The following is a 27,855-nucleotide window of genomic DNA, read 5'->3' on the forward strand; positions in this document are numbered from 1 at the left end:
TTAAAATCTTGCTTCTAGCTATTCCACTAAATCTGGGTGCTTAGCCAAGCCAGCACCGCCAGACTGTAAATAAACATGGCGACTGAGGCAGTATGGTTTAGTGTCGTGTATGCTATGATATGTGTTTACATCCTTACGCCACCAACAGAATTTGTGACAGCTGGTCTGACTCTTACACATCTCTTCGGGAGGTTCATCGACAAGGAGGATGTGAAGTTCGTTGAGCACCACATTCAGAGGACACTGTTGACTGTTATCGTTCATACTTTTCTGCCACTAGGTAATGTCTGTTTCCTAAAGCATTTTGCTTACGAGTGTTGCAGATGTGTTCGTGTACGACACCACCGTAGGCGCAATACATGCACTCGCGTGCAGTGATCACCTCGTTATAAACGGTTGTTTAATATGTGGTGACATGAGTAGAAGTGACGTGTCCCATCAGCGCATTAGTGGCTAGGATGCGCTCGTCATTAATGCGCCGCCAACGCAGTTGCGCAAGTAAGCCACTCGCATCCATATTTGTGGTCATGAGCAGCACCGTATTCTAAGCTAAGTGCTTCAAGTCTCCCTGATCATATCTTCTGTGTTGAGCTGTGTGCGCAGACATCCGTGCAAAAAATGCCGGTTGCCGTCAAAGGGGAACAGCGCCGATGAGTGTCGGTGTTTCAAATCGTGTGGCTTATGACTGGATGCCAATACACAGCAGGCGTTCCCGAGCAAAGCACTAAAACTTACTTGGCAATGATGGAAGAATTAGATTCTTTGCCACGTAGTTTAAAAGCGTCCTATTCGAAGTGTACCTGAACATATTTCCTAGTGGCCATATCTCCCAAAGTAGCCTGATGAAATTAAGCGCGGGTGTAACCGTTCATTTGGTTTTTCTTTTCTTTCTTCTTGTAGCTTAGTGAACTGTAGACTTTACTCAAGCAGCATATTTTTTTTTTTCGCTTTTTAAAAAGAATCCCCTGCATTTAAGGGACGTTCAAGCAGTCTGCACAATATTGGGAAAATCTAACCATGTGTTAGAGGACAGAGTGCTGACAACATGATTGAGAAGCAGAGGTCAGGACTCTGGACATTTTCAACATATGTGCGAGGAAGGTGTGCATCCCTGAAGGCTAGTAAATAATTTAAAACCACAGAGCCTAAAGAAAGAGAAAGCTTTTGGGGATGGATTTTCCATGTGGTACTGTTTATCTGAACTTTAAATGTGAAGTCATCTGTTATCTTGTCTGCGTCTTCACCGTTATTCATGCATTTTAGTTGAGGGCACCAGACTTACTTGAGATCTCTGTTATATGTGTTGAGAAGTCTGTGATCACAGTCCAAAGTGATCGTATTTTAGGGTAAGTTAGATGCAAAATAAGCATCTGGTGACATTTCCTTCTTCACTGCTTCCCTTGTGTTGCCCAGATCCTGACATAATAATCCCACTTTAAAAAATTAAAAGTAAAATCGGGTTTTTACATGCCAGAACCACTATCTGATTATTAGGCATGCAGTAGTGGGAGACTTCAGATTAATTTTGCCCACCTGAGGTTTTTTAATGCACGCCTAAATCTAAGTACACAAGTGTTTTTGCATTCCACCTATATCTAAATGTGGCCGCCATGATCAGGATCAAACCTGCAACCTCGTACTCAGCATCACAAACAGTGCCACTTTAATGAAATGTGTTGCAAGTCACCAGTGGCGGTCTTCCCCGATTTTGTAGTATTATATCTCATGGTTCTGAGATTATTAGGAAAGTATTTCGTGCCTGTCAGAATGGGGGGTAGTTAGTGTTCAAAAGCTTTAGTTGCAGGAAAATTGCCTTGATGTTTTCAGAGGGATATATTGGCAATGGTAGGTATCTTAAGGGGGTAACAGCGCATGCAGACGGGGACAGAGTGAAGAGGCAACAGGACGCAGCGCTAGACTACAACTGATACTTTATTGGAAGGAGCAACACATATAAAGGCTGAACCAGCCAATAGGAAGGCTAACAAAGCCAAACACAAAAAAAATGATAAAAAAGAAAAGAAAAAGACACTCATTATGCTGCCCTCTGCCCTTTACATAGCGACATCCAGATATTCAATTTCCTTTTTTTTTTTTTTTTTTTGAGAGCGACACTGAAGGCGTGCTTACACAATTATCTCTTGAGTGTCTTTTCTCTTTTATCATATTTTTTTGGTGTTTGGCTTTGTTAGCCTTTATATGTGTTGCTCCTTCCAATAAAGTATCAGTTGTAGTCTAGCACTGTGTCCTGTTGCCTCTTTACTCTGTCCCCATCTGTGTGCACTGTTATCCCCTTAAAGGGACACTAAAGCAAAACAATAAATCAACTTAGCTGATAAAGTATTCTTTGAAAACTCTGCTGTCGTTAATTACACTGCAATAGGTCAATTATTAGAAGAGAAAATGAAGCTCAAAGTTAACTTTTTTGAATTTTGCGCGGTAACCCTGACGTCGGCACTTAGTGCGAGTCCACGACTTCTAAAGTAATTTTTCATATTTGGGCCACGTTGGCTCAGTAAATGTTCGCGAAACTTGCCATATTCAGTCTTAGGCTCCTTTAGAACCCAATATAGTCAATCTTTACTGCTAAAAAATTAACTGGGACCTAGAAGACGCTGTCAAAATCCATGACGTCACTGTGAGCTGGGGAGCTTCAAGGTGGCGTCGCCACTCGCCTCCGTGTTTTTCATTTCTTTCTGGCTTACCAAGCGGCTTCTCGCGGTAAGAGTGGTGTTTTCGGTGTAGTGGAAGGGTAATCTACTGATACAGAAGAAATAATCTTTTCCTTTAGTGTCCCTGTAAGATGCTTTACCAACTAGCCCACCAAGCCATCCTAAAGATAGGTAATCAGGCAGAATTGTCTGCATTGTTTATTTCTTTGAAAGTGCAGTGTAATTAAATTCCTTTTTGTTTCAGATTTTTTTCTTATTGAAGCAGAAATACTTACACATTTTTTGCATAAATGATGTAATGGCATAAATCATGTTGAATAGTGATCAGATATATGTAAATGTCTTGTGCACAAGCATAGCAGTGCCTTGCCACATTAAAGCTGGAACAGTCAAGATGTTTTTGGGCTGTATCTGGTTTTCATGTTAAAATGTTGCTGGTAGATGTACTTCCTTATATGGTAGACTGTGTAGTTTTTCTGTGTTCTTGTGGTGCACTCGAATGCCCAAAATTTGTTTGTTATTCTGTAAGCATACTTAAAAACATTGTTTAAAATCTTTCTCGCTACTGTGCAGCAGGTAAGTGATGTGCTATGCTGTTAAACATGCATGCACTGCTCGTGGGGCACAATACCTTGTTTACTGCAGCTGGGGTGGCTACAGCTTTCTACTGCTGAGTACAAGATTACGGGTTCAATTCCCAGCCGCTGTGACAGTATGTTGATGTGAGCGGAATGCAATAACACTGGTGTAGTGTGCTTTTAGTATACATTAAAGAACCCCACGGGGTCGAAGTTGATTCAGAGCCCTCCACTATAGCACTTCTAAGTCTCAGGGTTCCTTTAAAATGTTAGGCCCCATCATTCAGCACTTTTTCACTATTTATGTGGGGAAAAAAAATATGCATGGGAACCCCTGCAATGCCACTTTGTTGTTTTGCTGACAGGCTGCCCCTGCACTCTACTTTTCATTGCTGATACCTCTAAATGCAAGTGAAAACAGAAAAGATTAATTTATGATGCCTGTATTTCGTTATTTTTGAGTGTGGTAAGTTGTGGTGCATCCTTGAAAGTCGGGATAAACTTGTGTAGCTAATCTTTCCCAGAAAAAACATTCTCCCATGGCACTAACAAAACTGAATTCACTGGTAGCTCCGTGCATTTTTTTACGTGTGAAGAAAAGAGAAAGCAGCTCACATGGATGCACCAAGAAGCTCTCATCATTTTATTGCTGTCTGCATCATTAAAAACACCACCTTGTATCAGTTTGGTACATTGCATTGCGTATCTTACTCAACCAGCCCCAAACTGAATTTATTGTTTATAGAAAGGCCTTACACACTATGATTTTGGGCATTATGAGACACTCATTAAGTAGTATATTCACCCACTGCAACAACAGCTTGACTTGGGCGAGTTGGTTCATACTGTAAAACGTAGGTACAGCTTAAGAATTGCTTTTTTTTTTTTTTTTTGAAGGAAACGAAGAGACGGGAAAGAACGCTGACAATCAACTGAGTTTATTGAAGAAATTCCAGCCGCTTTTATGCAGGGGAATAACCAGGCACATGTGTAACAATGTTCTGCCATCACGTGTAACAACATGTAACAACAGCTAACACAGTGCAAATGTACCAACACGTGTAATATGATAAGTGTGTTTACCGAGGAATGAAAACTCTCTATCAGATAGGTGAAGTGAAGACGTGCTAATGCATCGATTCGCGGCCTTCCTGATGAAAAAAGCTTCTAAAATTTCCCTTTCTTTTTTGTTATTGCTTTTTTCAGAAACCTTGCCTTGTGGAATAATGGCTTGCATTTGCACTCCTTGCAATGCACAGGCTGCCATAACCATTTCTTACGTTGTAGGTATGCTGCCTGGCTCGATCGTTAAAGCATTGGACTGTTTGTCCTATATATACCTTTCCACATTTCATTGGTATTTCGAAGACAACTTCAGATTGGCAATCAGTAAATCTACTTTCGTTGGCAGTGTTGCACAGTCGAATAGTCTTGTTTTTATTCTTATTTAGGACACACACCTTAGAAAGCTTACAAGGGGCGGAAAACAGCAAATTGATTTCATATCTGGTTGCTATTTTTTTTTTCAAGTTCTGAGAAAGCTTACGTACGTATGGAATAACATGCAATGGTTTTTGACCTTTTTCGTTTCCTTTATGACCAGTTTTTCTGCACTTCACTTTCTGAAGAAGGGTTTCACAAGTTTCGAAGAGTAGGAGCCGCAATTCCAGAACGCTGTGGGTGTGAATTCCAACAATTTTTTTACGCTTTTAGAATTCTATCTCTGTTCAACTACCATCCACCACGATGGGCAATATTTAATTCAACGAACCAGCATATGTATAGGTTCATCTTTAGCCCCACTTCTCTGTGATATCTTCTTATCTCTTATAGACAAATGCATCTCTGCAAGCCTTACATGTAGGCATGTTCGTCGAGCCTATCATTATGTCGATGATTATCTTGTGATTCTTGAGGAAGGGGGGCAGCTGTGTTTTAATGATAAGGTTGCCGACATGCTCAACGTCTTCAAAGAGCATTTCGGGGGCCTTCAATTCACATTTGAATTACCGAGAGACAAATGCATTCGGTATTTAGACGTCAATTTTTCCTTTTCTTTTAATAGACATACTTGTTGGTGCTATCAGCCTAGGAGCGCTAAGAGTGTCCTCCCTTTTGATAGTGGCCATTCAAAGTTAATAAAAAGAGGCATTGCCACCATGTGTATTCAGGCTGTCCTTAACAAATCATGTGAGCACAAGGCCGAAATCAATTTACAAAACCAGATAGGAAAACTGAAAGCTGCTGGCTACCCTAGCAGTGTTATCGTAGCCGTTTGTGAAACCCTTCTTCAGAAAGTGAAGTGCAGAAAAACTGGTCGGGTAAAGGGAAAAAAAAAGGTTAAAGGCCTATATGTATAGATGAACCTATACATATGCCGGTTCATTGAATTAAATATTGCCCATCGTGGTGAATGGTAGTTGAACAGAGATAGAATTCTAAAAGCGTAAAAAAATTGTTGGAATTCACACCCACAGCGTTCTGGAATTGCGGCTCCTACTCTTCGAAACTTGTGAAACCCTTCTTCAGAAAGTGAAGTGCAGAAAAACTGGTCATAAAGGAAACGAAAAAGGTCAAAAACCATTGCATGTTATTCCATACGTACGTAAGCTTTCTCACAACTTGAAAAAAATAACAACCAGATATGAAATCAATTTACTGTTTTCCGCCCCTTGTAAACTTTCTAAGGTGTGTGTCTTAAATAAGAATAAAAACAAGAAGATTCGACTGTGCAACATTGTCCACGGAAGCAGATTTACTGATTGCCAATCTGAAGTCATCTACGAAATACCGATGAAATGTGGAAAAGTATATATAGGACAAACAGGGCAATGCTTTAACGATCGAACCAGGCAGCATGCCTACAACGTAAGAAATGGTTATGGCTGTGCATTGCATGGAGTGCAAATGCAATCCATTATTCACAAGGCAAGGTTTCTGAAAAAAGGAAAAACAAGAAAAGAAAGGGAAATTTTAGAAGCGTTTTTCATCAGGAGGGCCGCGGATCAATGTATTAGCACACCTTCACTTCACCTATCTGATAGAGTTTTTATTCCTCGGTAAACACTGTTATAATGTATAATCACGCACGTGTTGGTACGTTTGCACTGTGTTAGCTGTTGTTACGTGTTGTTACACGTGATGGCGGAACGTTGTTGCACATGTGCCTGGTTCTTCGCCTGTATAAAAGCGGTGTAATTTCAATAAACACAGTTGAAAGTCAGCGTTTTTTCCTGTCTTTTCGTTTCCTTCCAAAACAAAACAACAACAACAAAAATTGTTGTGCTGTACCTATGTTATTCACCCACTGCAGTGGATTAAGCCTTTCAGTGTCGTTTTTTTTTTTTTTTTTTCGGAGGTGACGCACCTCCAGCATCGGGTTTTTTCTCAGACTTTATAAAACAAACGTAACAGTTCATTTTTAGTTGTGCATAAATGAAAAAAAAAATAACACAGATAACAGCAAATTCTCTCCTGGTGTGGTCTTCGCATTCCCATCTGTCAAAAGGAATGTCAAAAGGAACTTGGCGGGGCAGAGACGTGGAAACGTACCAGTTATCAGTGACACTGGAAGGGTTAATGGCTATGGTATGCTGCTTCTGAGTGTGGGTTCCTGTCCGTCGAGGGCGCTTTTTGATGAGAGCATAATGCAAAAATACTTATTAAAGGAGTCCAGGTCATCAACAGTCATCCAGATCCCTCCACTGTGGTGTCTCTCATAGCCCCTGTGTTGCATTGACACATTAAATCTCATCAATCGAGTGGTCTATTGAGAAGCTTATGTAGACTGGGTTGCACATTTCCTTCCCAGGTTACTTCTTTGGTTTCACGAACCTGATTGAAGATGACAGCTTGGTGGAGCTGTGGCAGTCCAAGCTGTTGTGGCAGGTAGGCCTGGCTGTGTCTTGCCTGGTGTTCACAGCAGGCATTGTGGTGGCGTTCACGTGGTCCATGGCAGACTGGGCCCGGCATCCAGTGACCCAGCGGCTGCTGCACTATGGTAGCCCTTGGCGCATCATTGCCATGCGTATCAACACAGAATTTTCCCAGGTGGGCAAAGATCCAAAACACTATCAGTGGGGCCCTTTACAAGGAATGAGAACTGCAGTGGTGGCTATTTTTTTATTTAGTCACTGCTAAAATGTTACAAAAGTGAAGTGCAAAAAGAAAACTGGTTAACTTTTAGTTATAAAGACATGCAGCATAGCATAAACTGTATATGAATGCATATCAAGGGAATGAAAATGGTATTAAAAATGTAGCTTAATAAAATGCCTGAGCAACCTGTTGTGGTAACTTTTTAGTGTTGGCTACAATATATCAATAACGGAGCTATAATGCCTTTCCATCCTTATCTCTGATTGTGTGCTAGCTGGCTGCGATAATAGAACACACATTTATGCACACTGTTATGCAATTCTGTAAAGACCAGCCAGACACTGCTGGATATGGCTGGCTGGCCTTTACTGCCTTTGATACATCATACATAAATTTCTGCAAGCTTTATTTCAGTGGACATGTTTAATTTACTATGGCTGTGGAGGAAGAATTGAAAAGAGAAAAATTTCATTGCAACAAGGTATTGTTGCAAAACACCTCAAACTTTGCTGGAGCCCATTGCACAATGGTGCTATCTGGTGATGGCAGCACCAGCACAACATTATCTAGTTGCAATGCTAGAACCTTGCATTCCAGTGCCACCAGCTCTTGCCCGTACACTCCTCCCCAGTCTTGACCTCACCATGCTTTCCATTATGTGACATTTGGTCACCCACATGCACTAGTGCCAGTAGAGCATTTGTCTTCCTATCTTATCTATTCTTGCTTTATTTCTGTGGCAAAGATCTCATCCTTCTCATTAGAGTGATGCTGCTCATTTTTCTTTGCCTCTCGCACCATGAATTAATTAATTATGGCGTTTTACGTGCCAAAACCACCATGTGATTATGAGGCACACCGTAGTGGGAGACTCCGGAATAATTTGGACCACCTGGGGTTCTTTAACGTGCACCTAAATCTAGGTACACAGGTATTTTCTGCATTTCGATCTCATCGAAATGCGGCCGCCGTGGCCGGGATTCGATCCCGCGACCTCGTGCTCAGCAGCCCAACACCAAACCACTGAGCAACCACGGAAGGTTCTCGCACTATGAGTGGACTGCGGCATCATAACTAGAAAGTTTCTCAGCTACTACCAGTGGCATAGCCAGCATTTTCGAAGGAGTGAGGGCATCTGGCACACCACCAAATTTTGAAGGTGGTTGGACCTCGCAACCCTTACTGACTTTGTCACTGGTGGACAGGTGAAGACTGTGCTGTTTTAGAGGGTTTAACATGTTTGTAGAGTTAGGAAGTAGGCTCCTTTGTATGTCCTTCAAGGGTCCTTGAACCACCTCTGACATTTTGAATGCTTTTTAAAAGCACAAGCATCATGTACAGAATACTTCGATGGTCATCTTTGGCCAATATATGGCAGTGCCGCGGCAAACCCACAACTTTAAAAACCAATCCCGTGCTCCTCTCTAGGCTTTTCCTGTCCCTTCTTTCCATGTTGTGGCAGCAGCAGGGTCCTGCATGTGACATTATCTGGGTAAAAGCTGTAAGTTTGTTGGTTGACGAGGGACGTGCCAACAGTGACAAAAGATGGCTCTGTGTTCCGAGAAGGGAAGGGGATTACCCATTTTGCGTTAATAATTCTTTTGTAAGGCTTCCATTCAGTTGGTGTTGCACGGAGGGCAATCAGAGGTGGACAATGGAGGAGCCTTCTGGTGAGTTGATGTGACTTAGCTTTCACTACGCTGCATAGAGTTGGTGAAAATATGAAGCGAGGAGGAGACAGCGCCTGTGTGGTGGGAAGCAAAGGCGAGTGAGAAACCAGCAGTGGCTTCTAATCATTCTTCAAACACCTCTAACTTTGACTGTTATGTGGTGTCATTTTGAAAAATTCTTGCAGCTGAATGTTAATTGCACACTGGTACACAGCTGGCACTACGTAACAACTTTTCAAGCTCAGAGTGTTTTGGCGTTCTTACTCCATTTCCTCTGTCTCATTGGTGGCCTTCTTTTTCTGAACAGGTGGACAAGTTCATCAGTGGTGCAGGGTCACTCACACGCACTGTAGTAACCAATTCATGGATCATCAAAGCTACACCATACAACTTGCATCTGATCCAACAGACAGATGCAGTGCTAGAGCTGGTGAGCAGTGCTGAGCACTCTGTGTCACATGTCAGTGGCATGGGCATCCAGTACCTGGACATCCTGGTCAAGAGCCGCAGGCCTGGAATACCCTCCTTTACCATCAGGTAGGCTCCTGCCAGATATTGAAGTCAGGCTTTGTACTGCATCGACATTTTTGCAGGAAGGGTGTTTGGAATGCCACAGTGCATTTGGTAGATTTTGTCAATTGGTCACCTTTGTTGTAACGCTTTGTAAAGCATTGAAGTTGGCTGGAACACTTCACCAGCAACCCTATAAATTGCGGTAATTTGTTAAAATACCGGGTGTTTTAGTTTTTTAACGTTAACATAATTTTTTTTAATTGCCTGTGGCATATAGCACAAATCTACTCATTGAGCTGGATTACTTGAAAAGGTGAACATACTTTCAACATGCATAATTGAAAATTAACATTTTATTAATCAATTTTCTAACTAATTACTTTAGCGTACATGTTGCAATATACGAACCCAGTGGTTTCACAAGGTACATCCACTTGGAACGAGTTTTGAGATAAGCGCTGTCAAAATGCACTGTTGTTCCTCTTACTTTTTCAACAAACAGGCTTTTTATGCATTGAAGCTAAAAAATTGCAGAACACCAATGCATTTCATAGCAAACTATCGGAATGCATATCTCAAAACTGGTGTTATCTTCAGTATTCGTTCCAAGTGAATATTATCTTCGAAGTCACCTGCTACAATTCGCAAATTGTGCAATATGTGCGTGCCGTAAAGTAGTTAGTTTATAATTTAGCTACAATTCGCAAACTGTGTAATATGTGCGTGCTGTAAAGTAGTTAGTTTATAAGTTACTTTGCTCGACTTTGTTATTTAGTGAAATATTCATTTTGATTTCTTGTGCAAATAATGTCTCCTTTGAGAGCAATCTAGCTCTATAATCAAAATTTAGCGAAGTCGCACAGGTGATTGTTAAAAATTCTGTTAATTATAAAAATAACTCCTCTTCTAACATGCTTTCAATGCAGTCCACCTCAAGATCAATATTAAGGTTTCCTAAATTGCTAGCAAGGAAAAGACAGCCCGTTATTAGAATGTATGGGGATACTGCACACATATTAGATCGATGGATATGTCACGCAATCTGTCTCTACTGCAGTTTTTTTCATTTCCCTACTGATCATCATTCAGCAGTTTAAGACCATAAGTCAACATCAACTATCGCAAAACTTTAATATTACAGTCCTGGGGCGCGATTGGAGATCTTTGTTCATTTGACATTCTGTTCAGTTGCTGCAATGTCACAAAGTGGCAGTATGCAAAATTTGACAACGGGAGGGAGAGAGCAGCCCGGTATCGACAAGCGCTTGTGCGGATGCTCCCTCAACATGGATGTCAGTGACATTCTGCGGTGAAAATGGAGTCCTTAGAAAGTTCGAGGAGTTTGCAGTTCTTGCCTCCGGAACAGCGCTAATCAGTTTCCCTCGGCAGGAGGTGACCGACGACGCATAGGCGACAGTGACCGACGACGCATAGGCGACAGTGACCGTCGACGTGGAGAAGGATAACGGCGACTGTCTGAACAGCAGTCGGGATCGAAGGGTCTCGGCGGCGAGTCAGCAGCATCTCTGCTACGTATCTCTGAGGCATGTTGTGGCGCGTAACGAAACTGGTCGAAGGTGCCACGGTTCGAGGACATGTTGTGACGACAAAAGCGAACAACGTGACCAGCAGTGCCACAGGCGAAGCAAATAGGCCGGTTATCTGGCGTGCGCCATGTGTCGGCTCGACGAAAAAGCTGGCGTGCTTGCCGTGAAACGGGAGCAAGGGGAACCCGGTGCATTGGTGGTGGTACGGGATATGACATTGGGTGGGGCTTGCAATCGCGGCAGCCTAGTTAAGCGGCGGAGGAGTGACGCGCGATGGGTAGTCGGCATAAGAGAGCGGTGCCACCACAGGAGCTGGCGGGCGAATGGGGGGAAGTGTGTCAGATATTTGGGCACGGATGGCTTGTTGCACGGCCGGAGTCAGTGTTGGGGCAGGCTCCTTGCTATGAGGGAGCAGCGACAGCTGGCGGGCCACTTCCTCACGAATGAAATCCTTCAGCTGAAGGACAAGAGCAGAAGGATCGGTATGGCCAGCGGCTACTGCAATGGCCGAGACGGAGTCAGCCTGTGGGACGTTTTGGCGGGCGATAGTACGTTGCCGGCGCAATTCATCGAAACTCTGACACAGGTTGAAGAGTACGGTGACAGTGGTCGGACTTTTGGCAAGCAGCATTTGAAAGACGTCGTCCTCAATACCCTTTAGAATAGGTTTGATCTTCTCATCCTCCGTCATCGTGGGAATCACACGGCTGCAGAGATCCGGCACATCCTCAATATAGCTGGGAAATGTCTCGCCTGGCTGCTGTGCTCGTTGGCGTAGACGCTGTTCGGTGCGTAGCTTGCAGACAGCGGGGCGGCCAAACACCTCGGTGAAATGTGTCTTGAATGCAGACCAGCTCAAGGTGTCACGTTCCTGATTCTTAAACCATAGGTTTGCGACGTCAGCAAGGTAGAAGACGACGTTACTCAGTTTGGACTGGTCGTCCCACTTATTGTGAGCGCTTACACGTTCATAGGAGGACAGCCAGTCTTCGACATCATGTTCTCCGGTCCCGCTGAAGGTGGTCAATCACGCTGATGGAGAACGCCAGCGCAAGTGACAGGGGCAACCATGGGTTCACTTGGTGCATTGTCGCGTCAGCCATGGTAGACGCTGTGACAGGGGCAACCATGGGTTCACTTGGTGCATTGTCGCGTCAGCCATGGGGTTGGTGGGCAACGTACGAGTGCGGAGCTCCAGGGTAATTCGAGGTATCCCAGCAAACTCCACCAAATGTAATGAGATTTAATTAAATATTTATCAGTCCAGTCTAGCAGCAGCTAGCAGCAGAGCGAACAGCCCGAGCTCTCTAGTAAACACAGAACGGGTCGTCGTCGTCTTCGAGCTCCTACCGAAAACACGAGGGGCGTCTGCTTCATTACAACAGGCAGATGCTGAAGCAAAGATTGCCTTGAACAATGCCTATGAAACACACGAACGTCCTACCTTGTAGCATCATGCGAAACTACATTTGAGCACTAAACCCAACTAAATTGACGCCACAAGCATTTGCATAAGTGAGACTCAGAAATGAGGTTTGTATGCCTTATAAGTTTAAAAGCAACCAAATAAGTATGGGGCATGAGATTCATTGTGGTGTCACATTCACTGGGCATTATAGGTGCCTGATAGGTTGCAGTGACACTGGTAAAAATTGCAAACACTGTTAGGTGCTTGAGACACTTGCATACGCATTTTGCGCTTGCAAGAGTGGCATATGCTGATCTCTTCAATCGCACACGTCGGTAGCAATAGCAGACCACTTCCAGATAAATTGTTTTGGGTCCTTGGCCTGATGCAAACAGTGCAGCTGTGACTTTAAGTGCAGCTATAGCCTTTTTACAAGCCACTGGGCTAGACACATGGCTTTGGGGATGTGACTGCATAGTGGACTTGTAAATACGCACCTCCTTCTCTTCATCATGACCACTTATCACTCCTTTTTTTTTTTCCCGTCCCCTTTCCATAGTGCAAAGTAGCAGGCCAGAGCAAACTTCCAATGATGTACTCACTTAGGCTCATTGTTTGAAATGGACACTGCTCATGGATGCGCAGTTAGGTTCACTCAAGGCTATATGGAGTCATCCTTGCATATAGTTCCATGGACACATGGAATCGCATGTGATTCAGACTTCTTTAAACTCGCTTAGATTCACATACACTCCGACTCATGTCAAGTCGCTTAGACTCACTGGTCTGTCTGAGTTTGAGTGAGAAGCTCACCAGGAGTGCAGAGACCCTGTCATAGCTCATCACTCACCGGTGTGAAACTTGAAAGCCTTATGTAAATGCCATTGCACTGTGAACCCAGTTTTTGCAGGAAGTGAACACTTTCTGTCAACACTTGTTTTACTGTAGTTCCTTGTTTTGTTACCTCTTTGTAATGTATGAATAATTGTTCCAGGGTGAATTCAATGGAGTACAATGATCTGAAGGAAAAACTGCAGGCCCCATTGGACAATGTGCGCAATATTGTAATACACCGGAGTCTCAGTGACAGGTTTACTGATGCCTTCAGAAGTCATGTTGAACAGAATGCCAGGTACAGGCTGCCGGCAGGCATGGTAAGTATAAGTTCATGTGCACACTTAGGGTTCACTGCATCACATTTAGCCTGCTTTCAGCCGGTAGAATTTGTATACACATAGCACTATATATCTGGAAGTACAACTGGTGATGTTGCATGGTTTTTAAGGCTAGAACTGTTCATTAGGTGTCCTGAATTAGTTGCTTTTTTGCCCTACATTGAATAAACAGGATACTTACAATAATTCAACTCCTGTTTTTGTCTTTTTAGTTAATTAGATCTTCAACTCCTGTTTTTGTCTTTTTAGTTAATTCGATCCCAACTAAAGGTCCCAGCCAGCGCCCATACATTTACAGTTAAACCTGCTTATAACGAACCTCCATATAACGAATTCCTGGATATAACAAAGTTTTTCTATTCCCTGCCGTTACTCCATAGAAGCACATGTATTTGAGACCTCTACGTAACGAAGTGGCACTGGGAGACTCCCTCGAAATAACGAATTTTTCCCGCCGACAACCTAGAGATGTTGCCCCAAATTTTGTCATTTTTGCGCGAGCAGCAACCGGAAGCACCTTCTCCGCCGCGACAGAATGCAAAGTGAGCGCACATGTGCGTGCGTGAGAGCATGCGCAAGGCGGGCCTGCATCCCTTGACCCGGCGATCTTGCTGCCGCGGGCGTTACCTTTCCCCCTCCCTTCATTCATTCAAACCTGATCCCGCCGCTTGCTGCAGCTGGGCTAGCCCGCCAAGCTGGCACTCTCCTTTTCCATTTGATGTTGCCGAAGGAAAATAAAAAAGTTATTTTTTTTTTTCAACGCGCTGGCAGTGCCACTCGTTGGTTACTACGCAAGTCTCTGCGCTTCACTTCACTAACCTGACACTAGGTGACACTATACAACGCTACGACGCCATCGTGACACTTGCTCTTCGTTTCCGATGCCTCACGCTTGTGCGAAACGAGACGCGTCCACGCATCCAGTACCATGGATGAGTGCTTTGACGAAAATGGAAAACGGGTGCGCGTTACAATCGAGGGGCATTAAAATCGAGTAAATACGGTAAGCGTTTCTTTTTCGAATTTTCGTGCCGAACCTGCATATAACGAAATCCTCTTTATAACTCGCTATAATCTATAAGTTTTTTGGGAATTTGTCAATTTCGTTATATCCAGGTTTAACTGTATATGGGCCGAGGCTTTCATTATATTGATCTTGAAATTGGCCCTTGCTGGATAATTCGAACTAAACTGGTCATTGTACATGTGCCTGACCCCAATCGTGACCCTAGTCGTAACCCCAATGGCTGTAGTGTCTGTCTTGATGGAGGTAGGGGACAGTGAACATATTAATGACACATTATCTCTCATCGATAACGCGTTTTCGACCTGCCCTAAGCTGATTTTCAAATGAAAGTGGCAGCTCACTATGATTGATTACCATATTAAGCCAACTCTAGCACATGCCTGTTTAAGGCCCGTGGCTGGGATCGAATTAACTAAAAAGACAAAAACAGGAGTTTAATTATTGTAAGTCTTTCTCTGTCTACAGCCCCTCGGGTTTGATGTGGCTGCTGCTGCTTGCATAATGCTTGCACTCTCTTTTTTTTTTTGGGGGGGGGGGGGAAATTGATGTGAATCAAGGGTTAGGGGAGGTAATTACGCGGGGGAAAATTTTCTGACCGAAAGTTGTAGGGGCTAAATGTAAAAATAAAGTTAAAATTGGGGTTCTCAGGCCAGCGACTGTAAGCTCGGACAATATATTACTTAGAGAATAGCACTTACCTTTGTAATAAGAGCACATGTTCTACACGAGCAGGAACTGCACAGGCCTTTTATTTGCAGACACTAGCTGGGGGGGAACCTAGAGCGACTTTGAGTCAGTATGAGGGTACAATGATTACTCGAGGGGAAAAGAAACTAATTTATGATGGCCAATGTGGGATTGCGAGCAGTATGCGAGTGCCAGTCTTGTGCGAGTACATACGGTATTTGTGGATGTGTGTGTGTGTGTGTGTGTGTGTGTGTGTGTGTGTGTGTGTATATATATATATATATATATATATATATATATAAAGGAGAAGAAAGGAAACTGAGGGGCACAATTTTTATTAGTCATATTATAAGATGCCAACAAACAATGACACCGAGGACATATCTAACCTTCATGTATATATGAAGGTTATGTATGTTTGCTGAACAAACATATATAAGCCAGCATACAGGCTTATACGAGGGGTGTTAAAAAGAAAACGTACGAAATGTTGTAACAACGTAACCATTAACATAGATGCCTATGCCACTATGGGAGAACTTAGCGAGACATCTAGGGATGCGATTGGAGTCTCCGCCGTGGACTGGAGCATGCGGATGGTGCCCACATTTCTGACAGTGGAAGGTGTTAAACTGGCCACCATTCATCGCCGGATGGTGACCGTATACGGGGAAGACTGTGTGTCCAACAAGTCCGTGAGAAAATAAAGTGCCCGTTTTCATGAAGGCCATGAGAGTTTGGTTGATGACCCGAGACCAGGCCAGGCAAACACAGTCATCACGGCCGATCTCATCGACAAGGTGGACAATCTAGTGAGAAGTGATCGGCGTGTCACATTGCAAATGTTGGCGGTGAAGGTGGATATCAGCGTTGGAACAGTGCGGACAATTGTTCACGACAGGTTGCATTATCGGAAGGTATGCGCGCAGTGTGTTCCGAAGCAGCTCACCGACCAGCACAAGGAACTGCGTATGAGGCTAGCACTTCAACATCTGTTTCGATATCATGAAGACCCCGCTTTCCTGGAGCGGATCGTCACAGGTGATGAGAGCCGGTGCCGTCACTACGAGCCAGAGACAAAGCGGGACAGCATGAAGTGGAAGCATGCGTCGTCACCTCCCCCTAAAAAGTGCAAAGCCGTGGCGTCAGCTGTCAAGGTGTTGCCCACTGCCTTTTTTGACGTCCATGGTCCGCTACTTGTTGAATTCCTTGAGCACAGAAGAACCATATACTCCGATGTGTACTGTGAGACACTCCAAAGCCTACACAGGTTCGTCAAGAACAAAAGACCGGGGCTGCTCACGGAGGGTGGGGTTCTGCTCCATGATAACGCATGTCCACACGTCTCCAGGGTCACACACGCGGAACTGGCCAAGTTCAAGTGGGAGCAGCTTGACCATCCGCCCTACAGCCCGGACATGTCACCCTGCGATTTCCATGTGTTTGGTTCCCTGAAAAAACATCTGAAAGGGAAGCGCTTCTACTCGGACGACGAACTCAAGGACGCTTTGAAGGACTGGGTCTCGTCACGGCCACAGGAATTCTAGGAACAAGGAATCCTTCGGCTCGTTCATCAATGGGATTGTTGTGCTCAAGCCTATGGTGTATACAGTTAAACCTGCTTATAACGAACCTCCATATAACGAATTCCTGGATATAACGAAGTTTTTCTATTCCCTGCCGTTACTCCATAGAAGCACATGTATTTGAGACCTCTACGTAACGAAGTGGCAGCGGGAGACCCCCTCGATATAACAAATTTTCCCCTCCCGCAACCTAGAGATTTCGCCCCAAATTTTGTCATTTTTGCGCGAGCAGCAACCGGAAGCACCTTCTCCGCCGCGACGGAATGCGAAGCCAGCGCACGTGTGCGAGGCGGGCCTGCATCCCTCGACCCGGCGATCTTGCCGCCGTGGGCGTGACCTTTCCCCCTCCCTTCATTCAAACCTGATCCTGCCGCTTGCTGCAGCTGGCCTAGCCCGCCAAGCCGGCACTCTCTCCTTTTCCAGTTGATGTTGCTGACGCGCTGGTATACGCTGTGACATCACTCTATGAGCGCGGACACGCGCTGTCAAACGCTGGCGGCGTGTGGAAGCGCCGCTGGAGAAGCGAGCGAAGTGACCTTTGTGCTGTTGTCTATCGCTTCAACGTAAACTGAGCACCGAGAACACACAGCATGCACAAAACTACGAGCCGCTGACGCACCTACACTGCTAGACTCTGCTACAGTGTACTGTAATTCTGCCCCTACGCAGATCGCTTTCAAGATACGGCCCGCGTGACCGCGCGCCGCCAGCGCAGTGCGCAGTTGATGCCAGAGTACAGTACAACGCCGCCCCGATATTCCTCCCCCCTCGCTCCCTCGCCAGTGCCTCGAGCGCAACGGAAGAACGCGCGCTTCCTCCCTGCTTTTCTTGCGCGCGCGAGATTTAGACGCGGTCGTCGGCTCCCCTCGCACATTTTCACTCACACATACAGCATACGGAGCGCGGTGACTGTGTTATCGTCTTTGGACTTTATACGGAATATCTATGAGCCAAAACCAATTTTAGGGCCATAACACGTCATAGACACCATCTTTATATAGCAAACACGGATCTCAAGGGCCATGATTTTGTTGGCGGAAACAGAAAATATGTCATAGTTGTCGCCCCGGCACTCTGGGCGGCCAATGCCATCGTCAAGCCACCAAGCCAAGCGAAATGAAAAGTCAAAATGGCCACACGGGCCGGCGCGGGGCGGCAGTATGCAACGTATGATGCCGGAACGGTCCCACAGTTGCGACGCAACAGTGGGGTTACCAATGCATTGGGTTCTATGGGAGCTGTGCCGGCACCGGCCGAAAACGACGTAACAGCCGGGAAAACGCAGCCCCCGGGAACGTAACAGCGGGGTTCTACTGTAACACTATACGACGCCATCGTGACGCTCGCTCTTCGTTTCCAATGCCTCGCGCTTGTGCGAAACGACACGCATCCACGCATCCGGTACCTGGTGTGGCATTCCCGAGGTTGAGTGCTTCAACGAAAACGGAAAACGGGTGCGCGTTACAATTAATTGAGGGCGCGTTAGAATCGAGTAAATACGGTAAGCGTTTCTTTTTCGAATTTTCGTGCCGAACCTGCATATAACGAAATCCTCTTTATAACGAAGTTTTTCGGGAATTTCTCAATTTCGTTATATCCAGGTTTAACTGTACTTTGGATAAAGTCTTCATTTATACCCCAATGTCGTTTCGTACCTTTTCATTTGAACACCCCTTATGTATATATATATATATATTATTCATGTATGCTGACCACCAATATGGTGCCCAGTGACCATGCCTCTATCCTACGTAATAAAAAAAATAAATCCCAACATGAAACCAGTACATATATTGTCAGCTCATATGTCAGCTCTAAAGCACGCAGACCTCTTAGTGAAAAAGCACATTCAACAGCTTTGTTCATTTACATTTTGAATTTCTTTGATTAGCCATTGGGTATGTGCCACTGGATATTTGCCCATTGAGCACACATTACTGTGATCAAGCACACACTTAGGGAGATGGGAGGTAGGTGAGTGCATGTCTCCTCTTCTAGCGCAGCCTTGGCTGCGCCTGACTGTCAGCGCAGCTGAGCACATACGCGGCCTGTACGCTCTATATTGGCAGTAATCTGCAGTGGGTGGAAACTGCAAAGGGGTGCTAGCCGAGATGGCCATTTGGTGTGCGCTGTCTTCCTGCGTGTTTAGTGCTAGAGATTGCATAATCTCGAGTTTTGGAAATGCGTTGAAGTAAGAGGGCAGACAAACCATTCGCTTCCCTCTGCACGCGCTTTTCATGGTGGCGTCGTCCTACTGCAGGCATCACTATCAACTGTAGAGGCGGAGTGGGCACGAAAGGGTCTCAGGCTTTGCTTTGTACCGCCAATGTGAAGATATCGTCTACACAGCATGAAACCATATCTTTTGTTGTTGACTCCCAAATTTAACAAAATGTTATCTTTTTTCTTATTGAAATTATTTATTTCCAATTGCTTGATAATTCAGAAAATTTTGCAGCTCCTTCCGTAAGAAAAATTCGTCGGTGGCTGTACTTTTTTGCACAAATGGTCGAATTTCAATATAAAGAAGCAAACTGACGATTGTATCGACTTCGTTATATTGACGTTTAACTGTACATTCCAACATGTACGTAGGATCTGTACAATTTTTTTACGAGAATATTGGTCCAGAAATCACCAGAACATTGTGATAGGATACAAAACCAAAGCTACATTCGTGGTGTTTGCAACAGCGAAGTCGCCATTGTCATCACACATGGCAACAGAACAAGTTTTTGCATAGCATGGTGGCAACAATGCACTGCTTTCAGTCTTTAATTACGAAGCTCATTCAGAAGATAAGTTATTTTACTGCTCAGCTAGCAGCAATGAAGTCACATCTCGTGGTTTCAGTGTTCTGGAGACTCATATATGTAGCAAGATGAACAGGCGAAGTGCTTAGTCTGGCATGAGCCAACATGCCATATGCTATTGTTGCAGAGTTGTTCGCTAAATGCAGAATATCAAACGCAATGGACAGCACAGAAGTTCGCATGTTGTGATCCATATACAGTGATACAGAGCTGTCTGAGAGTTATGATGGTGGACATTTAGCATAAATAAAATTCCATTTTGCAAAGGTAAACTTTGTTGGTTTCATCATTTTCTTATTGCCTGAATTGAAGGCATGCTGCATAAAAAACAGTCGCACGTATAGATTTGGGTGCACATTATTTTCTGATTGAGCCCATAAAAACTGGATATGCTTTAAAATTGGTGGTGTGTTAAAATTGAGTACATACTGCCAATTGAAGCAGTGGTGTGTGTGTGGATGAGATTCTGCCTGTTCTTTAATTCGACCCGCTGGTTGACTATCAATCCTGTCGGTCCTGTCAAAGTCTAATTAATGGAAGTCAACCGTATTGTACTGGTACACATGTTACATGAATGCTACTTTAATGATAAAGCATCATGAGGCTTGGCTGCACATGTTCATAAAGCTCTGGAAAAATTAGGTTCAGTTCAGTTCAGTTTTATTTCCTTAAAGACCCCTTTGCTAGGGGTATTACATAAGGGCTGGTTACAGTTGATAATGCAACAGAAACACAGGTATTCAGAAAACTACAAGAAAGCTACAGTTCGCAAGTGCATAAAAACAGAAAGAAGGAAAAAAAAAATGACGCGTGAAAAAAAGCTGATTATTTTTCAGCCAACAGAGACACATTTTCGAAAAACGATGTCGGGCAAGTGATTTCAGCGACGTGGTGGGGAAGGGCGTTCCAGTCTGATGCTGTGCGGGAAAAAAAAGACGAAGAAAAAGTAGTTGTATGAGAGCGTGGCCGTAAGACTTGTAATGGGTGCCCAGTTCGTAGCGATATGCGTGCGGGTGGGGTGATATATGGCTCGTGAATTAGGGAACTGTAAAAGAACTTATGAAAGAGGCAAAAGCTGGCTGTAGCGCGACGACGTGCAAGGGGCTGTAGATCAGATTTTGCTCTTAAGGATGATTTGCTTACGTCATATGAGTATGATGAATGGATGTATCTGACGATGCGGTTTCGAAAGGACTTGAGCGCGTTAACAAGATAGACTTGATATGGATTCCAGATGGGTGATGCGTATTCAACTTTTGGTCTGATAAGGGATTTGAAAGCTAGGAGTTTTACGTTCTGCGGGGCGTCACGCAAGTGTCATCTCATGAAGCCAAAAGTTCTGTTAGCTGATGAAAGTATATTGGAAATATGCGTACCCAAACTGAGATCATGAGAAAGTGTTACACCCAAGTACTTAAATGATTCTACTGATTCTATGGGATTGTTTACTGTTGTATAAGAGGACAGGAAAGGGTTACGGCGGCGGGTAAAAGATATATGTTTAGATTTGTTGGGATTAAGAGTCATTAGCCATTGTTCACTCCAAGACTGCACGTTGTTAAGACTTTGTTGTAAGGTGTTTTCGTCAGTAGCATTAGAAACTGGATGGTAAATCACGCAGTTATCAGCGAAAATTTTTATCATGCAAGATACATGTAGGGGTAAGTCATTAATATAAATTAAAAAGAGAAGAGGACCGAGAACTGATCCCTGCGGGACACTAGAAGTTACAGGGAGAAGAGTGGATGATTTGTCATTTATAGAAACGAATTGGTAGCGATCAGTAAGGAATGCTTCGAGCCATTTGAGTACATCACTGTGCAAGTTCAAAGAAGAAAGCTTTAGTAGTAAGTGGCGGTGAGAAACTTTGTCAAAGGCCTTTTCATAGTCTAGAAAAATAGCGTCAGTTTGTTGGTTAGAGTCAAGGTTTATATGCAAGTCGTGCAGAAACAAAGCTAGTTGCGTTTCGGTAGAAAAGCCCAGGTTAGAAATATGCATTTGCATTTTAAAAGTTGTCATTACTACATGGATGACAGCATGCCTGTGCATGTTCATGATTTTCACTTTTGTTGGAGCTTTTTTTGCTGCATGTTTGTAAGAGCTGTATGGGTTGTCCGCAGTGTGTGGGAACAGAACGAAAACAAAAACGAAAAACGAACAAAACTATATTTTTGACCGGAATGAAAAGTTAACTGAAACGTTTATTATTTTGTTTCGGAGTGAAACCGAAATATCTTTTGATCGGTTTTCAGTTCAAGGGAAAAGTCAGCAATCTGAAACAACCGATGTCTGGCAACGTCAGAATTAGTGCGTATCTCAGGGGTCCGCGTAAGCGCATATCTCAGGCAGGCATAGTGCGATCGATAGCCGGTCCAGTGCTCCACTAATCTAAGCCTGCCGCTCGGTGCACTAGCAGATTGGCATCGTAGCAAAACCCAGGACTTGTGCGCTAAGAGCTTATCACTTCGTTTTCTACAGGTACAACACTTTGTTACCGAAGTTTTATCCTTCGTTTGTGTTCGTTTTATTGGAACAGCGGTCTCGAATTACAGCGAGTACACTCGATGACGTGCTGCTTCTGAGGTCATGATCAGTGCCTTGACTCAAGGCACTGAGCATGATCTCAGAATTCACTTATTGAGAAAAATTATTACTTTGTTTTTATCGTTACCTTGCTTGGAAAATTTTTGCATGCGAACCAAAACCGTTATGACCTGTTATGGATCATTTTTTTTTTTTTTCGTTCCGGAACAGAATCGGAACGGAATGTTTTTCAGTGGAACGAAACTAAAACCAGAACAAAAAGCATTCTGTTTCGACTCCCTGGTTGTCCAACCAAAATTTGCAGCTGGAAAAGAGATGAGGGGTGGTTGTGCTTGGTGCAGGAACTGGAGCCATGCATTGGCTGCATGCAGACAACAGCCAACGTAAAACTGCAGAAACTCTGTGATGAAGCATTAGTAGGCCAGTGCCAGGGCTGCCTATGCCGACCAATGTGGTGCCTGGATTGCATGGGCCGCTGGTTTGCCAGTCGCCAGGACCAGGCACGGCCCGAGACATGGCTGGGAAGTCGCTGCTTTTGCCCCACTTGCAGGTCAGAAAAGTGCCCTCCTTGCTTCACTGCTGTCTTTCCAACATTCCTGGCATGTGCTGCTGTTGCTGTGTTTAAATGCCAACCCGCAAAAGATGTTGACTGCCTAAAAAGCCTAGTTTCAGATAGTGTAGATACAGAGCAATTGCTGTGCAAAATTCTGCATATTAAATATGGTTGACTGCATCACAAAAAGATTGCAAAAATGTTTTTGATACCAAAACTATTAAATAAACATCACCATTACTGCTTGTCAAAAATGTCTCGAAACCCAGAACTTTAGAACTAGTGTGGGTTCTCTGCATGACCTCCAAGATTAGGTGGCGCCCATGGTGCACTGTAAATCTGAGAGGCCATGGTCTTGGATTTGTGCCATTTCCGCTAACCACCAGCTGCATGCGTTGTCTCCTTAGGTGCTATTGAAAGGCTGTTAATAAGAAAAAATGAACAATTGTCAGTCCTGCAGCTTTGTCAAGATTGCTTTAACCCTTTCCGTACTGCTGGAATAACGAAAATTGTACCAAATTTACCAGATTTTCTTTTTTGCACAGTTTGTAGCGCTTTTTTTTTCTTATCAAAGTACCATTTTCTCAATTCAGTTAGGTTGCTTTGTTTCCAAGATTGAATGAAAAATAAGTTTGAAGAAGGCTCCTTTACGCGGCAGTGAGGCCTTGCGGCTCGGTGCCCTGCGGGGCTCGATACTCCATGAAGAAAAAAAGGAATACGAAAAAAAAAAAATCTAAATGTGTAAAACACATGTACGCAGAGAATAGGAAATGCAGTGGTGCTGCAGGCAGATTTGACACATCAATGGGGAACCACTCACATGCAGCAGCTAGAACCTTCAGTCCATCTGCAGAATTGTCGTCCAAATCCTCAAAGGAGAACACATCACTTTCTGTTTCTGGCCAAAGCTTTACAGAGCTGTCTTCTAACGACCAGTCGTCAAAATTCTTCCTTTTGCATCTACTTTTATTCCCATGCGGCAGGAAAGCGGCCATATTTCTCACGCAGGCGTCGGAGGAGGCGGCAGTAAAGAGAAAGGCGAGACACAGTGGCACAGCATGAACAGGTGTGGCCATCTATTGCCAAAATTGCGAATAGACGCAATTTGACAACTGTAGTCATCATCAGTTCAATGTGTGAGGCATTTTTGATCATGACGACTATACTCGTCAGTGGTAGAGAAAGGGTTAATAGTATATACCAGGGGTTCTCAAGCATGTTCGTTCCAGGGAACCCTGCTAAGCTTCATGAAGCGCCAAGGAATCCCCCCCCCCCTGAATTAACCAAAATAAAATGTCCTAATTAACCGAATGTCAAATTATACTGGGTATCAAGAAAACAATAAATGAATGCTTACTACGTCAACACGCTTTTATTTACTGAATTAATCGGCAAGTCTTGCTTCTCTATCGCACAAGAGCAGTGTGGAAGCTGAAATTCTCATCTCATGACTGATTAGAGCTAGCAGCGCCGAAGGCCTCACGACATCATTCGCAGCAGGGCCGCGGCGCGGGTCTTCATCTGAGACACGATTTTCACTACCGCGCGCACATCCCGATTATTTTTTCGCTAGTGAGCTGGTCGCCAACAAATTGTCCGTCCATCGCGATGTAGCGGGTGCTCAGTCTTCGACAGCTTGCACTGAGTCAAAGCGAAACTACTGCTTGCCGCAACCGCTGTGGACGAAAGTGCGGCAGTTATCGACGCGATCATGTACGGCAACCTTGCGGTTCAGAAGTCAGGCGACCGACGCACGCAGCAAGTCAAAACGAAACTACTGTTTGCCGTTACCGCTGCGGACGAAACTGTAGTGGCTATCCACGCGACCATAGATGGCGACTACGCACTTATGAAGGCATGCGGTTAGTGGCCAACGCGGTTACGCGCGGCGAATAACGCAAGAAAAGGCTTTGGGGGCACAATTAGACACGAAGCGTTCCGGCGTTGCTGCCAGTCACGTACCGCGTACGATTGCCGCTGAAAACCATAGCGATGCGGACTGCACCGCTTCGTTTTTGGACGCTAGCGCCGTTTTTGCTCTTTTGCGGCGCGCATTTGCGGTGCTCTGCACATTTCTTTTTTTATTCCGCTGACGTATACGTCCGTGCGCACGCTATCAGCACCAACGTTTATAAAAGTATCTATGTATAAACGTTCATCAGCACCTACCCTGTCTACAAATGTGCACGGTGCTAAGTTACGGCCTCCGAGATTCAAGTGCGAAAGCTTAGTCGCGCTGCCCATGGCTGCCTGTTTTCGGAGGTTGGGTCACTACAAGCTGGTTGCGGATTTATTGTGTAGTTCGCGCGTTGCCATTACACACTGTGATGTGCTTTTTGACACTCGGGCATGGGTAATAGAGGTTGTGTGGATCGAGCGCACCTAGTGCTCGCTGTTTTAGCCACTTGGCGAGCGCGGGACCACGGAAAATTTATCAGTGGCTCGCGGAACCCCGAGCAGGGGCCTGCGAACCCCAGGGTTCCACGGAACCCACTTTGAGAACCCATGGTACTATATACTGTATTACTCATTTTTAATCAGTTTAACCAAAGTGAAATTCTATTGCACTTGGCCTTTAAGTCTAGCATTCTGACATTCTTAATTCAATAGGTACAGGCTATAAAGAACAAGCAGTGACAGTTTTGGAAGGAGGGCAAGCTCAACTTACACATTGGCTGCATTGCAACAAGAGCACTCGAGCTCCTTCAGCAAAAGAAAAGCAAAAGCAATCAAAACCTTCCATGATCAGGCAGGACAGAGGCTGTGCACCTTTTGTGCAAAGGACATCCTTCTCTATTTTTATTTTCATTTGTTTGTAACTTTGAAGGGCTGTTGCTGATTTTTTTAGTTTATTTTTGTCTTATAGACCATCAGCTATCTCAGCTAGCCTTCGAACCCATCACAGATTGCCTCCCAAGATAGGCAGCACATCCTTACAATGTTGAGCACGTTTGCACTTTTGCTGTGTGGAACCTGTTTTAATTTTATCCACTGCAGCTGAGGCAAATTGGTATATAATGCTGCATAAAAGGGAAAAGTTGTCATCCAGTGAGGCTACAAAGGAAACCCATTTGCATTTCCTCTGTAGCTTCGTGCTACAGCTGGGTGGATGACAATTTTCCCATTCTTGTTCCTCCACCTTGCAAGCTTTCGTAGAACTGATTTGCCATATAGTGCTGCACTATAATGATCATCACTGCAGCCTTGAGGTAGAAAAACATGACACTAACATAGCCTAACCTAACCTTGGTGTAGGACTTCTGTGTGGGCTTGCACCGCGATGGTGGTCTACAGAGGTGTGCTTTAATTATTTTGAATATATGCAGTGAGTTATTGTTGTAAAAATTCCTAAACTGCTGTTGACCAATTCGTTTGTACCTAAAGCAGACTGTGAAGCCACTCAAAAAATTGGGCAGCCTGAAAAAAACTAATTTAGGAGAAAAGAATTGCGTAGATCCCACACACAGTGGGAATCGATGTTGTGTAAAGCATTTTGCATACCTGGCTGTCCAGCACTATTTGGGGTTCCACAAACCATTACGAGGTGAACCAACATGTTTGTGTAAATTAAATAGTTTGTGTGGGGTTAGAAGCGTGCGTGTGTGTGACGATCGTATGGCAGCAAAGGTATGATTTCTAAGCTGGCTGTTAAATGGAAGCTTATGAAATCACGATTGTTGGGTTCTACATGGGTAGTTAATGAGCGTAAGCGAGAGAAACACAGATGGTGACATGATCAGAAACTACATGTCATACAATCGTATGTACCTATGACTATGTCACGATGGCATTTGTACTCTAGCGAAGAAATGTTAAAACATGATTAACTTTGGTGACTATGAAGTTGGTACAACGTTGCACAGTTTCTACAGAGTGTAAACTACTACGAGGAAAGTACGGGGAAAAGTGAGCTGATCCCAGAGATAGTGAAGTCTAACGTGGATCCTCAATGTGCGAGCTCTCACAGGGAAAGACGACGAGAAAGTGGCATGTCTGAAAGCTTATTGCTAGTATATATCGTATATAAATGTGACATATACTAGTCAGATAAATGAAGCCAGAATACTGCTGTCTCACAAAAACACAACTTTGGGGATTCATGCTGCACTTAATATTATAAACCATTCAGGCACCTTCTAATGTTTGCAGCTAGCATGAGGAACATAATTCAACATGAGTTGTCTTGTTTGTCACGTTATTCTTAGTGCTTATGTGTGCTGCAGTCATTTGTATGTGTTCGGGATAGTGGTGTCATTGTCAGCCTCAAGCAATAGTATTCCACAATCTCAAAGGCTCTGTTTGACATTGAATTTGTCAGTGTCAGAGCCGTCGCAACTGTACCTGCTGCTTCAGCCAGTCATTAGCAGGCTGCAAGGAGTAATGCTTTGCAGGAATCAAATAAGTGTGTGTCCAAGCAGCGTGTTGACGCAGTTCATAATCGCCACTCATGGGGCGAGACCACACACAGAAGGCTGCTTCCCCAGCCTCACTGCAACTGTTTCCTTGCAGGTCCGTGTTCTGCATGCTCGACGTGTGCATCGTTGAAGCCTAGCTTACCTACCATCAAGAAGTTCATCTGGAAGGTTGATCTTGGCTACTATCAATGGATGAGAGCACTTGGTGACCACAGTGTGTGACATACTGCCTATTATGCAAACAACGAAGATAAAGCTAAAATTGTGAGTCTATCGTGTAGCTCATCTAGAAGGAAAGACTCCTGAAAGTTCTCACACTAAACAAAGCTCTCCTTCCTGTTGTTACTGTACACATAGTTGCCAAGTTTGTTTCCTGCACATGCTGTAATTGCCCATGCAACATGGTTGACCTCTTGCATCCACGGTGTGTTTTTACATGGTGATTGATGGTTTAAAGTGACCAACAATTGATCTGAATGTGCAGTGAGGTTATGCTCTAGATGGAAAGATCATGCTTCAGACTTGTGGAAGCAAGCATGATGTTCTCATAAGCTATTCTGTTGTTACCA

At 44.2% G+C, this 27,855-nt stretch overlaps 1 protein-coding gene across 1 annotated transcript; it reads left to right on the plus strand.

The window, feature by feature from the left end:
• The first annotated feature begins 63 nt into the window (after positions 1-63).
• LOC119460123 (E3 ubiquitin-protein ligase TM129) lies at positions 64-27,638 on the plus strand. The gene is made up of 6 exons (XM_037721398.2): positions 64-280; positions 7,062-7,300; positions 9,326-9,555; positions 13,481-13,640; positions 22,660-22,868; positions 27,381-27,638. Exons 1-6 carry the CDS (start codon positions 76-78, stop codon positions 27,421-27,423), a joined length of 1,086 nt encoding a protein of 361 aa, XP_037577326.1. The 5' UTR covers positions 64-75; the 3' UTR covers positions 27,424-27,638.
• Positions 27,639-27,855: the final 217 nt, after the last annotated feature.

Source organism: Dermacentor silvarum, chromosome 1 (genome assembly GCF_013339745.2).
Source record: "Dermacentor silvarum isolate Dsil-2018 chromosome 1, BIME_Dsil_1.4, whole genome shotgun sequence".
Classification (NCBI taxonomy): domain Eukaryota; kingdom Metazoa; phylum Arthropoda; class Arachnida; order Ixodida; family Ixodidae; genus Dermacentor; species Dermacentor silvarum.